Source organism: Jaculus jaculus, chromosome 6 (genome assembly GCF_020740685.1).
Source record: "Jaculus jaculus isolate mJacJac1 chromosome 6, mJacJac1.mat.Y.cur, whole genome shotgun sequence".
Classification (NCBI taxonomy): Eukaryota; Metazoa; Chordata; class Mammalia; order Rodentia; family Dipodidae; genus Jaculus; species Jaculus jaculus.
In genome coordinates this window covers 56,575,756-56,589,966 of record NC_059107.1, presented here as the reverse complement: position 1 = coordinate 56,589,966, position 14,211 = coordinate 56,575,756, and the positions used below count along the sequence as shown (strand labels likewise).

Below are 14,211 nucleotides of genomic sequence, written 5' to 3'. Positions count from 1 at the left end.
AAAATAACATTTTGTGGTGTGGGTCTGGGGATTTGGTTCAGTTGGTCAGTTGTCTAGCACCTACAAAGGCCTGGGTTTCATTCCCAGCATCACATAAACCAGTCATGGTGGTTCATACCTATAATTCCAGGTTCCAGATGTAGAGTCAGTAGGACCAGAAGTTAGAAGTCATCCTTAGTTACATTGTGAATTCAAGGCCAGTTTGACATATACAAGACCCTCATTCAAAGTAATTTAATATTAGTAGCTCTAGTAGTAAAATTTTAAACCATGTTACAACACATAGAATCTTTCTCAGTTTTACTATTCTCATTTCTTAAGGCCTCTCTACTAACCATAAGGCAAGAAGCTGCATGGTAGAAACTGAGTCTTACTGCAATACTATGATATGGGCCAGAACCATTCCACAAATGTAAAGAACTCAACATTAGTGGACTGTAGTATACCAACTGAAAAATAATATATTTATTTTATTTTCAACATTTTTATTGATAAAAATTACACAAAAGCTAAATGCTAATTGAATTCAAAAGCAATGCTACACATTATTTTGAATTTAGAAATTGTCAGCTGGCAGTTATATCCACTCATCACATGAACATTGTTCTTAAGACCCTCCTCACAGTGAGGGTTTTGTCCTTTCCCCATCTTCACAGGTCTTCTCAAACTTCCTACAGTGAGGGCTGCCAATAGGGGAAAAACAAACAAACAAAAACTCCGAATATCACCTACAACCCATGCCTTACTGGAGCTTTCACCTCTGTGGGTTGAGTTCTTATTTCAGTAGTTTCATCAAATCATCAAATTTGTGACCAAACTTCTTTCCTTGATTGGGATTCGTGCAAAAGCAGATTTTCTTTTGGTACCACATAAGTTTTAATATCTATGTTTAGAATTAGAGACCATCAATTGACCAGGATAATTTAAAAAATAAATAAACCAAAAGAATAAACAACAGTATTTTAGGTGAAAAATAAAATGAAAGCAATTGAAAGTAAAGTCTGTGAGTTTTACACACACCTTACAAGGAAAACTATTTTATCCCAACTTCCCATCCACCCCTGTGGTTCTCCCAGCCCAGGACCCATGCACTGTAGAAAAGTCAAATATACAAACAAACCTATAGATAGCTAGGGTAAAATCTAGTTTTATAAGAACTTGACACTCTATTTACATTGGGAGCATTTGTGTTGTCTTATGGTTTAAAGCAAAGAACGTTCCATGTTCTCCCAGGTACCATGGGTGCGTCATCTACCCTCTCTTTCAGCAGTATGAGTTCAAATTTTATCTATGCTGTAAACTTTTTTATAGGAACAATGAGCTTGCTTGGTTGCAGGATGCTGGACATCCACTCTCCTCTCCGTACAAGGTGTTGGCTTCATACTTAATTTGTTATTCTCTCCAGATAAATGGCTGGTGCTGCTGACCGGGCTATGGTAGCGATGAAGCCATGGTCTCGCCCAAGCTCCAGGCTGGGGCTGTCATCCTGCTCTGGGGACACTGTGTCATATGCCTTGTTGATGTGCAGTGGCTGGTGGGCCTGGCAGTACCCGATCACTGGCTGTTCATAGCTGTAGTATGGCAGTGGCTTCACGTGGTGTGGTATCTGCAGAAGGGAAACAGAGATTGTTGGTGATAAGCATGCTTGTGGTGTGACTCAAGTCATCTACGAAGATGATATTTGTTATCATTTAAGCCAATATTTTTGTTCAGCATAATTAACAGATACTTTGTATGAAAACAATATATGCAGATGTTTCCTAGTATTTCTATCCTTCCATCCATAGCAAGTGTAGGAGACAGACCCTGAAGATACTCAACACCTACCAAAGCAGAGATACATAGGCTCCTAAGAGCTCATCACTGGAGTAGACTTAAAACTCATCCACAGTGGCTCAGGAAATTTTGTGGAAGAGGTGGCAGAGGAAGACAGATTGTAAGATCCACAGGTTTGAGACATCATGCCCAGTGGCATCCCTTCCCCCCAAAATGACTGCTGCTCCCACAACTCATAACCCACAACCCCATGGGGAATACAATCCCACTGAAGAGCTTCCCCAATGGAATGGGGCAAGGATGAGGGAAAAGAGGGTACCAACACATGATATATCCATTCAAAATAGGTTGATAATAATAACAGTAATAATAATAAACATAGAAAGAAATAACATAAATTCCATCAGCAGGGAATTTAAAATCAAATTTGGAATGTCCATGTATTTTAATGGAGATACTACAAACATGGGGAAGATGTTTATGTCTATACATATACATGCACTCATATGTTTATGTCTATGCACATTATAATTTTATGTATTCATATTTCATGCACACATTTATGTGTTTGCTTACACAAATATGTATGCTCACATGTACATTTTATATATGTGTATATTCATGTTTATGTTCATATTAAATGTATATTAAAATATTCATGCTTATGTATATGTCAGTTTTGTGTGCATATTTTATGTGTAAGTTCATATACACTTGTTTTAAGTGGATAGTAAATGTAAGTTTATGCATATGTTTATGTGGTATGCCTTACTATACACACACACACATATATATATACATATATATAGTTCTATTTTTCATGTATATTATACATGGTATATGTATTGTTTCATTTTTTTTACAATTCAAAACTCTATTGTTAATAATGTGTCACTTTAAGTATTATAATCATAGAAAAGACACATATTTATATTGATAATATGAAGTGTTTTCAAAGTAACAAGCTAAATTTCAGTTTAATGACAACAAATATGAACAAGAATATTCAAAAAGAACATCTTTTAACAGAAAATTTGTTTAATGCAATAGTAGCTCTGATTTTCTATACTGCTTTAGAAGAAAAGTGTTAGGAAAAGAAAAGAAGTGGTTGTTTAATTCTTGATCCCATGCTGGAACATTGCTTATCTGTGTTCTTTCCAAATCCCAAGGTGTTGACTCATGGCTCAGGACTAACAAAAATGCATAGGTGTAGCCGGGTGTGCTAAGTGATGGCAATCTCTACAATTTGGTCTCAGCTGCTGGTCCCTATCTTCACCTTGAATTTCTCCCTCACCAGTGGGTCCTTGTGTTAGGCTTGCCAGTGACCACCAGGCTAAGAGGAGGGAGAAGGAAGTGCTCCCCCAAACTGGGCTTCCTCTCTGTTCATGGTGCAAACATTTCTTCCAATACTAGCTCTTCCTTTCAGGTTATCAGTCATTCCCCAAAACAGTAGCTGAAGCCCTTCATAGTCTTGGCAAAATTTATGGTATAAGGAACATTGGTCTCATCACCTCACATACCACCAAACACCTATTCTATCAATAGGGAAATCTGAGGTTCATCACCACAAAGTCCCTCCTCCATATTTGCATGGTTTAGTGATACCAACTTCTTTTTGTTGCTGTTTGTTCTTCACCCTTACACAAGAAGGAAGTGGTAGCTGCTTCCTGAAATTGCCTTTGTTATATATAAAAACTGTCATGGTCTTAGTCATTATCTTAATTAAGAGAGGGTAATGGAGGGCTGGAGAGATGGTTCAGCAGTTAAAGGTACTTGCTTGCAGATCCTGATGGTCAGAGTTCAGTTTCCAAGTATCCAATTGAAGCCAGATACATAAAGTGAAACATATGTCTGGAGGTAATTTGCAGTGATAAGAGGCCCTGGCATGCCCATTCTTGCTCTTTGTCTTTCTCAATAATAATAATAGTAAAATAATAAATAAAATGAGAAGGTATAAAAAGAAAAAAATGAGAGGGTAATTGAGGTATGTGTCATAAAAGTAGGAGAGGGAGTATTTGAGTGAGGAAGGCGATCAAGGAGAAGAGTAAAGTTCCCATCCTGCTTTTAGTTTAATTGGTTTAAATTAAATTTAAATTAATTAATTAATTAATTAATTTTGGGAAGGTAGCAGGAATTTCAAATAAGAACAAAGTCTATGCACATGTATGAAAATGTCAGAATAAAACACAGGTCATTGTATTTAACCAAAGTGGAAAAAAAAAACCCCTCAAAATCTGGTTGGTAAGTCTCTATTTGTTTTTGTGTTTTTTATTGTTTTTCACTGAGTCTAGTTATGTTGTCTGTGCTTGCCTTGAAGTCATATATCTGACTTTGTCTCCTAGTTGCTGGGCTTATAGCTATTTAGTTAGCAAGTCATCATACGACTTCCTTGTCAAAATAGCTGACATATTGTCTATTGTCTTTTTCTATTGGTTAAAACACAGGAATTTAATTATTTTAGCTTATAATCATACAGGTATGTTGCCCATGATAAGCTTACGGTTTAAGTTTTTGCTAGGAAATTAATCAGTCTCATATCTAACTTCAAAGGCTTATTTGTAAGAATCCATTTATCCCATGACTACATACACTCTTCAGACACTACCAACACTAATGCTAATGTTGGCTTGCAGGCGTGCTTGTTCATACAAGGTGTGCAATTTTAAGATTAATTTATTATTTGAGTAATAAATATTAATTTCAATGTTGTTATGCTTATTAAGATAAAAGTTACCTTCTTGTATATTTGAAGGTCTTGATTAAAATAGTATCTTTGATGGATAATTTTGATTCATTAGTGCTATGGCATCCCTAGCCATGAGGTGTTTATTTTTAAGTATTTTTATTATTATTTATTTGAGAGTGTAAATGAGAGAGAGAGAGAATAAATGGGTGGGTTGCAAATGAACTCCAGATGCATGTGCCACCTTGTGCATCTGGCTTACATGGGTCCTGGATAATTGAACCTGAGTCCTTAGGTTTGTGGCAAACACCTTAACTACTAATCCATCTCTCCAGCTCTGGCCATGAGGTTTTGAAGTGAGTCCAATTCATATATGAATTAAAATAAAATGGCCATCGATATGGAGAAATGAAATAATGAATTTATTTAGTTTCATCCAGAGAGAGAAATTCTATTTGTCTCATCTTTCCATAAAATATTTTACTTTCTAGAAAATATGAAGCATACCAGGAAATATGTATATACAGATTTAGCTACAAGCACAAGTTACCAAAAATTTCTCCTGATTCCAAAAATCAGGCTCTTGGGAGCAGACTTCTACTCCTACCATATTTCTTATACAAATCTGAATCTTTGTAGACCCATTACATTAGTGGATTATGACATAAAATTAGTGAATCCAGATAAACATTCAATAATTAAATTAACTAATGTTAAAATATTTCAGTGAATAGAGTTAGGAAAGGGCACATCAGCAGTGTTTTGTTTCAGATTTCCATGCATACATATCAGTGTTATGATGAGCTATTTAACTGGAAATAAGTAGATGTCTGTAAAAAATTGCTCTATCAAAACATATATTCAGATTGCCATTTATTTTATATGATTGGTAATACCTTGGATAAGTTCCCATCCTGCTTTTAGTTTAATTGGTTTAAATTAAATTTAAATTAATTAATTGAATTAAGGTTTAATTTTTCTAATTTCATTTTCCTCCTCTTAATTCTTAAGTCATTATTTTTACAATGAATTTGAAAATTAAATTAAAATATATGTCACTTTGTTTTTGTGATGCTTGACTTTTATAGAAAAGAAAACCCACTACTTTAGGTAATTCTACAACAAATAGTAAATTAATTAAGGTAAAAATTTCTCATCAACTAATTTAATGCTATCTTAAATATATGTTTATTTTCCAAAAAGGAAACTTAGGAACCCAAAAAAGAATATTAAGTCAAAGCAATGATTTATAGAGAAATGTTGCAGATATTAGACTTTAATTTGAGGGTTGATGGTAAGATCAAGACATATAAGGCAACAGAACTGAATTACTAGATGCTAAATATAACATTGGATATGACCTATCACACTCCAAATACATAGCTTTGTTCCTAAGTGTTGTAAAATTTACACCTATCTATAAATCAGCACAAGATGCAAACATGAAATGTGTGTAAGCATGCTCTATTTTGGGGACTCCTGCAGGATTGTGAACTGTGTCAGACTGCCAGAGATATGCATGATGGGTGTTATAGGTCACTAATGCTCAGAAAGAATAAAAAAATAGAGAAATGGAAGCAAACATTTCTTCTGGAAATCTAGTGTGGAAGTAATAATCTGTAGACCTTAAGTACCATGTTTCTTTTTCCTTCTTTTTTTAGTAATAAATGTAGGGGCTATAGCATGAAAACAACATGAAAATTTACAGAGACAATCCCAAAGAGAAAAAACAAACAAACAAACAAATGAACAAACAAACAAACAAAAAAACCCAGTACTCACTGGGCATAGAACATCTGTTACAAACTTTCATTTAACATAATGATTCACTTTTTTCCCAAATAAATAAAATTAGCTCAATATATCAAAGTCAATATTAAGTATGGTTTGTGATTTTGTCAATGTCTTACATCACTGTGACCTTTGTCTTGTTCTTCCAAGGAGCAAGCACTTGAGTCCAATGTGTATTAGTGTATGTGAGAGAAAGTCAGAGAATCAAGATATTTTGTATGACCAGGCCAATCTAACAATGCAAACAAGTACCTCGTCATTCAACATTAGAATTTCAAGCCCTTGAATTTTTAACACTAGGAGCCCTTGTTATTCAGAAAAATGGATATTTTTGTGAAGGAACAATTACATAGCTGAGAAATCATCATGTTTGTCTTAAAATTAAGTTGATTTAAATGTCAAGGTATGTGTAGTAACTGCAGAAGTTAAAGGCATGCTATATCATATTTGAACTCAGAAATTTTGTATTGCTATTACAGTTGGACTAATTTATTATCATTTTCCTGTCATAAAGAAAGGTGTCTGTCATTTTCTGTTTTCTATATGAAACACATTCTTGCAGGATAGAAACCATTGTAAAGGTCCCTCCTTCAAAACTTACCAATGGGAATAAATAAATACAACAAAAAATGACTTGGCATGCTTTGAAAGAAAAGATAACTGCAATGTTTGTTCATTTACCCTTCAGTCTATTCTGCAGGGCACTATGTAATCAAGTGAATTTGTGGTTTCTAGGCAGCTAAGAGATGGAGGTCTTGTACTTCATAGTAATAATGTACAGTACACTAACCACCTGGGTCCCTGTGTGTATCATTTCCTTTCCAGTAGTCAAAACAAAGTATCCTTTAGTTCCCCTTAATGTAGATGGTATTTTTGTAAATGTGTTCTCAGAGCTTTTCCAAAGGGTCCCAGTGTACCATGCATTCTCTCTTGGGCTCCACTCAAAAGCTCAGCCAAGCAACACTAGTAAAAGATGTCCTCATTAGTATGCCTGGCTGCTCATTGGCTGCACTAAAAGTTACACTTTATTTATAGATAATTGTTGTGGTGCAAACAGTAAATGAATCCTAACAGGAAAATATATATGTTGCTCCTCTGAAATACTACCATTTGCTTCTCTGAAGTACATCAATCACATATAATTTTTTTTTCTACAGTGTATATAACTAAATCTGAGGCAGGCTACAAAGGGGAAGAACCATTCCTATGACTAATTACAAGTCATATTAATTATCTTTAATTTCATGTGAATCCTGATTGACCTATATAAATTTCAGCCAATAAAAGCCCTCTTGGATTCTTTTTTATTTTTTCTTTTTTCTTTTTTTCTTTTTTTTTCTGAGGTAGGGTCTCACTCTGGTCCAGGCTGATCTGGAATTAACTATGTAGTCTCAGGGTGGCCTCAAACTCACCACAATTCTACCTCTGTCTCTCAAATGCTTGGATTAAAGGCATGTGCCACCGTGCATGGCTCCTCTTGGATTCTTAAGAAGAAATATACCAAGAGGACACATTCTCAAAGTGTCTGACCCAGCTCTGGCAACAGAACACATTCTCACTCTGTTTAACCAGCTGTAGCAGCATATCTATCACCTGGAAAAGTGCTATGATGTTTTGGCTTCTTGAGATTCCATTCAGAGAGAGACACAGGGGCACAAGAAGTCCCAATGTGGTCTTTATTCAAGGATTTCCACCCTACTTTGTGCATTAGAAAGTCCAGAATCCTCAGTGTATGTTCTGATTTTCCACAAATATCATTTACTCTTTGCCCAAAGTATGCTTCTTTTTTCAATATACTGGAGGGGGTAAAAATAGCCATTTTTTTCTGAATAACAAGGGCTCCTAGTGTTTGCAATGCAACAAGAAGTCAGGGAAAGAGAATATTGTTAAATCTTAACTGGAAAGGGTGAAATTCTAAAAGGATATGCAGAACTTCAAAACATGCAATTGACTCTAAGTTCATAATGTTATATCCAAAGGAATTATATTTAAAATGAGAAATGACTATGTCTGTGCAGCATATGTGAGAGCAATGTGAAATTGATTCTTCATATATTTCATCAAAAGCTTTTGAATTTCAGTACAAAATCACAATATCATTACTCAGTTTTCTCAAAAGTATCAGCATTAATTATAAGGAGTTTAAGTGTCTGATCATTCTCAAATTACCACAGACTATCATTAGTCTTATTTATTAATTTTTCATGAACATTGTTCACATTTTAGTATGAGTTCTTCCAATTGAAGTCATAAAAATGTTGATTTTCAATTTTCTGAAGGACATTTAATCTTTAATTTCCAGAATTAAGTGGTACTATTTGATTATTCAGACCATCAGATTAATTCAGATGAAGAATTCAAAGAAGTCAAATTATTTGATGAAGATGGACACTTCCTTTATTAGAAGTAAAATTTATTAAATAATAAAGGGTAATTTCTAACTGAATATGTAACTGGCTTTAATGCTCTCATCATTTTAGCATGTGACAAGAGTAGAAGATAAATATATGAAAATAAATTTAGATCATAGGTTCTATTTTTTCAGGAGTTTTGATTAAGGCTGGCAGAAACTTTACCCAAGTAAGATAACTAGATCAAAGGACAGTTTTTGGGGCCATGTATCACAAGAAACATTTAACATCTAGCCTGAAGGATGAACAAAGGCAGCTTTATCTCTTGAACAAGTGAATTCAGGAGCACAGATGTATCCAGGGTTCTGATAATTGAACATGCTTCATAATTTTAGTATGTTGTGTTCATATCCTGACTGACTACATAATAACTTCATGCACTGAACTGAGCACTTAGCTCTCACAGCCCTAAATTTGACATGCTCCAATCAAGATTAGTGATGCATGCAAATCAACCTTGCAACACATTAAGCTTACTTCATTCTTCTATGAATTATCACTTCACCTTTTTATAAAAATAATTCTGAGTTAGTACACATCAATAACACAAACGTCAACTTCTGTTAATTTCTGTTAATTGAAAGGTCAAACTATCAATGGCTAATGACTATAATCCCAAGCATTCAGGAGGATGAAGCAGAAAGATTGCTGAAGATTCAAGGCCAAACTGGGATACATAATGTGTCCTAGACCAGCTATGTGTGTGTGTGTGTGTGTGTGTGTGTGTGTGTGTGTGTGTGTGTGTGTGTGTGTTCTGGCTATGTACATATACATACAAATTCCAAACTAGAATGATGCTTGACATTTTGTTTAAAATACGTATTTGATTTGAAAAAAATCTTGTTAGAAACATTATTTTAAGACAGTGTTTGGAGAAAGTAGTTTGACTTAAAAATTAATGACTGCTCTTGTTTATAAAAATAATACTTGGAGGTAGAGGCTTGGTTTTGATATCTTTTCTTTTTAAGAAAGGGCTGACCTGATAGTCACTCTTTAGTCCCAGGTTGGCCTCAAATTCACAGTGATTCTCCTACTTTAGCCTTAAGTCTTGGGTACCACCCTGCCTGGCAAAGAGAGAGAAGGGACAGGACAGAGCCTCTAGATGCTGCAAAGAACTACAGGGGCATGCCCCACTTTGTGCTTCTGGCTTCACATGGGTACTGGGGAATCTAACTAGGATCATTAGGTTTTGCAGTCAAATTCCTTAGCTGCTGAACCATCTCTCAAGCCATGATTTCTTTTCTTCTTTAAATTATTCTTTTATTTATGAGAGAGAGAGAGAAATAGAGAGAGAGAGAGAGAGAGAGAGAGAGAGAGAGAGAGAGAGAGAGAGAGAGGAAGAGGCAGATAGAATGGACACACGAAGGCCTCTAGGCACTACAGACAAACTCCAGACACATGTGCCACCTTGTGCATCTGGCTTAGGTGTGTCCTGAGTCCATTGGCTTTGCAGCCAAGTGCCTGAATTACTAAGCCTTAAGCCCAAAGCCCTGGTTTCTTAACTCTTTATTGTATTATTCAAATAAACAAAAATTGTTTTACTGGAAGGATCAAATTGTCAAGAAATCTCAGCAAGACAGAAAGAAGAATGGATTGAAAGAAAAAAAAAATCACTATTTTCACTAAAGCTTTAGGAAAAGCTGATCCTTGCTGGAAAAAGCTTTGAGAGCAGAATGGTTCCCTCCCCTGTGTCCTGGAGAGAAGGATGGATCCCTCCCTTGTGGCCTTCAGTATGAATCTTGCCCCTCCCCCAGCTCCTCCCTGTGGTATGTTGGACAGTGATGAGGTAGAGCAAGAAGAAAATGTCTGAACAGATTTTTGCCCATGGAGAGATTCTAGGAGATTGTTGGAGGTACCAAGAAGAAGCCTCATCTCATTCTCAAATTCCTGGTGTAGGAAATTAAGCCAGGACAATGCTCAAATGAGCACTAGAAACGTTTGTTTCAAGAAAGTTGTAGATTATTTAAAAAGCTCCATACATTGTGCTGTTCCTCTGTCTTCACCAGAATTATTCTTCCTCTTAGTGAGGACAGACTCAACTGGTTAATTAATCAAAAGAGGCCTGACTTTAAGCAGTAGACCCTGTCTTATCTGATATCTTAATACTTACAAAGACCTCCCTTCTTGAGATGAAACTCTTCAGAGTGATTAAAGAATTTAAGAGTGAGTTTTAGAAAAAAAATCCTAAAAGATAACAGTGATCATTTGTTATGGTTATATTCTTGTTGCTGAGATAAAATATTCTACCCAAAGCAACTGGTAGAAGAAAAATTTTTCTTTGGGCTTTAATGTCTCAAGAGGCAGTTTTTGGATGGCAGGGGAAAGCATGGCATGAACAGAGGCTGGAAATCATATCAACTCTGCCATAGCAGGCAGAAAACATCAGGAGAGTGAGCTGAGCTCTGGCAAGGGGGAGCTGGCTATAATATCCTAAATTCCATTCCCAACAGCATACTTTCTGGCAAGGCACCACCTCCCAAATTTCCATCAGTTAGGAACCAAGCATTCAGAACACATACATGAGTTTATGGGAGACATCTGATTCAAACCAACAGAATGTTTTAGTTCCATTTTAAAATCTGTGCAACAATGACAGCAAGTAAACTGAATAATTGCGAACATGGTAAGTCATTGGTTCTTTATAGTCAGTTTTCACACTGTTTGAAACTTGTTCTGAAAAAGTTGCTTTGTGGAGTTTGTTTTGCTTGTCTTCTTGTGTTCTTGGCAGGAAACATGCACTATTTATGAACCTATAGTTGTCCAGATTTAAACCTTAAAGTCAGTGGTAGGATATCAGAACAGAACATACACTTGCATTCCATTGCTGTTCTCCCAGGATGCAGTAATATGTGGCGTCCGGAGAGTTGGTTTCATTAATGAATGAGGTACTGGCCCCTCTTTGATGTCAGCTTTGACTTCATTAACTGGGAAGTGTTTTACATTAGCAGCACTTAGCATTCATTGAAGTTTTAGTCTAATGAGCTGGATTAATTAACTGATATTAATTTCTAGAGGTTTCCCTTCATAGACCTGGCCTCTGAATTAGAAAGAGTAATGTATTGTTTCCAAACCCATTATGTAAGTAAATCTGCACAACCTTGAATGCAAGTTTATTGAATAAATGATTGAGATGATGAAATGGAAAAATCACATTTTTTTGAGATGATTGAGATGAAATTCAACTTCTGTAGAAAATAAGTGTAAGTTTCTATAATGGGCAATGATATACATAAGGCAAGTTTTTCCTCAAACACAAAACTTAACATTATGTAGACTCACATCCATACATGCAAAAATTAAAACCAAATGAGAACAAGCAAACAGAAATAATACTTAGCACCCACAATGGATACATTCAATTTTAGATGTTTTTGTTTTAATAATTTCTGTTTTTGAAGGGTTTTTTTTTTTTTTGTTGTTGTTGAGGCAGGGTCAAACTCTGACCTAGGCTACCTGGGACTCACTTTCTAGCCTACGTTTGCCTCAAACTCATGGTAATCCTTCTACCTCAGCTTTCTGAGTGCTGAAGTTATAGGTACAAGTCACCACACACAGCTTTGTTTTATTTGTAGCAAGTTAGAAAAACAAATGAAAATAAGAATAGCTACAGAGCAGCCAGCATTCATATCATTTTCAAACAATTTCCTCCAGTGAATAGCATAGCCTAAATGAGTCTCTATATGATGTCATGGTATTCTATATGCATTAGTGTTAAATTCTTAATGCTTATATTTCCTTAAGATTATTTCATGCAAGAATATCTCTCTTGACTAACCATAGAATATAACCAATTGTTTTGAAAATAGAGTCAATAACTCCCAGATGTCTGGAATCTAACAGTGCCTTGCTTATTCACTTATGGACAGAAATTATTTTACAAATGTAAACTTGAAGTTAAATTCTTATGCAAGAAAGGTGGATGAATTCCTTCCAGGCACATAGTTTGGAAAGCAGAATTTCATCTCCCTGAGGAGAACTTATGAATGAGCTAACATATACAGGTCTTATGCATAGAAAATTTCCATTTCTTTTTATAAATATTTTATTTTAATTTATTTATTTGAGAGCAAGAGTAACAGAAAGAGAAAGAGGCAGATAGAGAAAGAGAGAGAATGGGCATGCCAGGGCCTCCAGACACTGCAAACAAACTCCAGATGCGTGCGACCCCTTGTGCATCTGGCTAACATGGGTCCTGGGGAATTGAGGCTCGAACTGGGGTCCTTGGGCTTCACAGGTAAGCACTTAACTGCTAAGCCATCTCTCCAGCCCAGGCTGTCCATTTCTAATGAAAAGAAACATTGATATGAATATGTAATTATGAAAGTAAAACGTGACCACTTAGAAAATGAAATTATAATTTTCAATCTTATTGAATGTATTTTAGCACAACTTAGTAAAGTGATGTATGGATCATATTTGTTTCATATTTTAAATTAAATGTTTAGCAGTGTCTGTGGTAAGTATTGGATCTTTGCCATAGAGTATATACTATTAAGGTGTAATTATATAAAAGTGAGTTTGCTATTATAGTATATTTATTTATGTGTTGATTCATTCATTCCCATGGCAACTATTTATCAAAGCAGTTAGAAAACAGTTTATATAAAGAGCCAGTGGTATATTAGGCTTGTGACTCATACAGCACCATTATCACTACTGAACTCTGCTTTTATAGTGTGAAAGTAGTTAGGCAAAGAGCTTTGCACTATTTTAAATAAAACTTTACTTATGGACCTTGAATTTTGAGTTTTATCTAAGGTTCATATTTTATAATACTGATTTATCTTTAAATTATTCTTTAAACATTAATAAAAGTAAAATCCATGTAGCTCATTTAGCTGTCTCTAATCAAAGCAGTGGACTAAGTTGAGGTATAGAAGCACAAATTAGGGCACTATATTAGTGTTTACAGTTTAGTGGGAAAGTTTTATGGAGAGGAAGGCATGGCACCATAAAGCTGAGTTGGTCACATTGCATCCACAGGCAGTAAGCAGGGATCAAATAGGAAGTGGACCTAGGCTAAAAACCCTCAAGGCTCATTCCCAGTGATTTACTTCCTCCAGCAAGGCTCCACTTCCTAATTGTTTTACTATCTTCCCAAATAGTGCCAGTAGCCACGTATCAAGTATTGAAACCCATAAGCATATGAGCATTTTTTATTCAAACTACAATAGGCACTTTAATAATATAGCTTATTATAAACTGATAGAATGTGATGAACTTGTTCTATATGCCTATACTTTATTTCTTAATTTTAATTTGTGCATGTATATTGTGTATGTGCATGTGTACATTCAAGGGCACATACATGTGTGTGGGGTTTGTGTGTGTGTAGGTAAGAGGACAATCTTGGGTGATGGTGTTTAGGCATCCCACCTACTTTTGTTGAGACAGGGTCTTTTCCTGGACTGAAGCTCACCATTTAGGTTATACTGGATGGCCACTGAGCTCCAGTGACCTGTCTGTCTCCACCTCTCCAACACCAGGATAAAGCTATGTACCACTAGACCTTTGACTGTGTTTTAGACGGAATAACATGGGTCAGCAATG

At 35.4% G+C, this 14,211-nt stretch overlaps 1 protein-coding gene across 2 annotated transcripts in view; it reads right to left on the bottom strand.

The window, feature by feature from the left end:
- Positions 1-570: 570 nt before the first annotated feature.
- The window catches only part of Lrrtm4 (leucine rich repeat transmembrane neuronal 4), a 903,813-nt gene continuing 890,172 nt past the window's right edge, over positions 571-14,211 (bottom strand). The window contains exon 3 of one of the 2 annotated variants that reach the window (XM_045153592.1): positions 571-1,606. In XM_045153592.1, coding sequence (XP_045009527.1) covers positions 1,385-1,606 — 222 coding nt within the window. In that variant the 3' untranslated portion in view covers positions 571-1,384. The remainder of the gene's footprint in view (positions 1,607-14,211) is intronic. The other variant, XM_045153593.1, reaches the window with a different exon arrangement.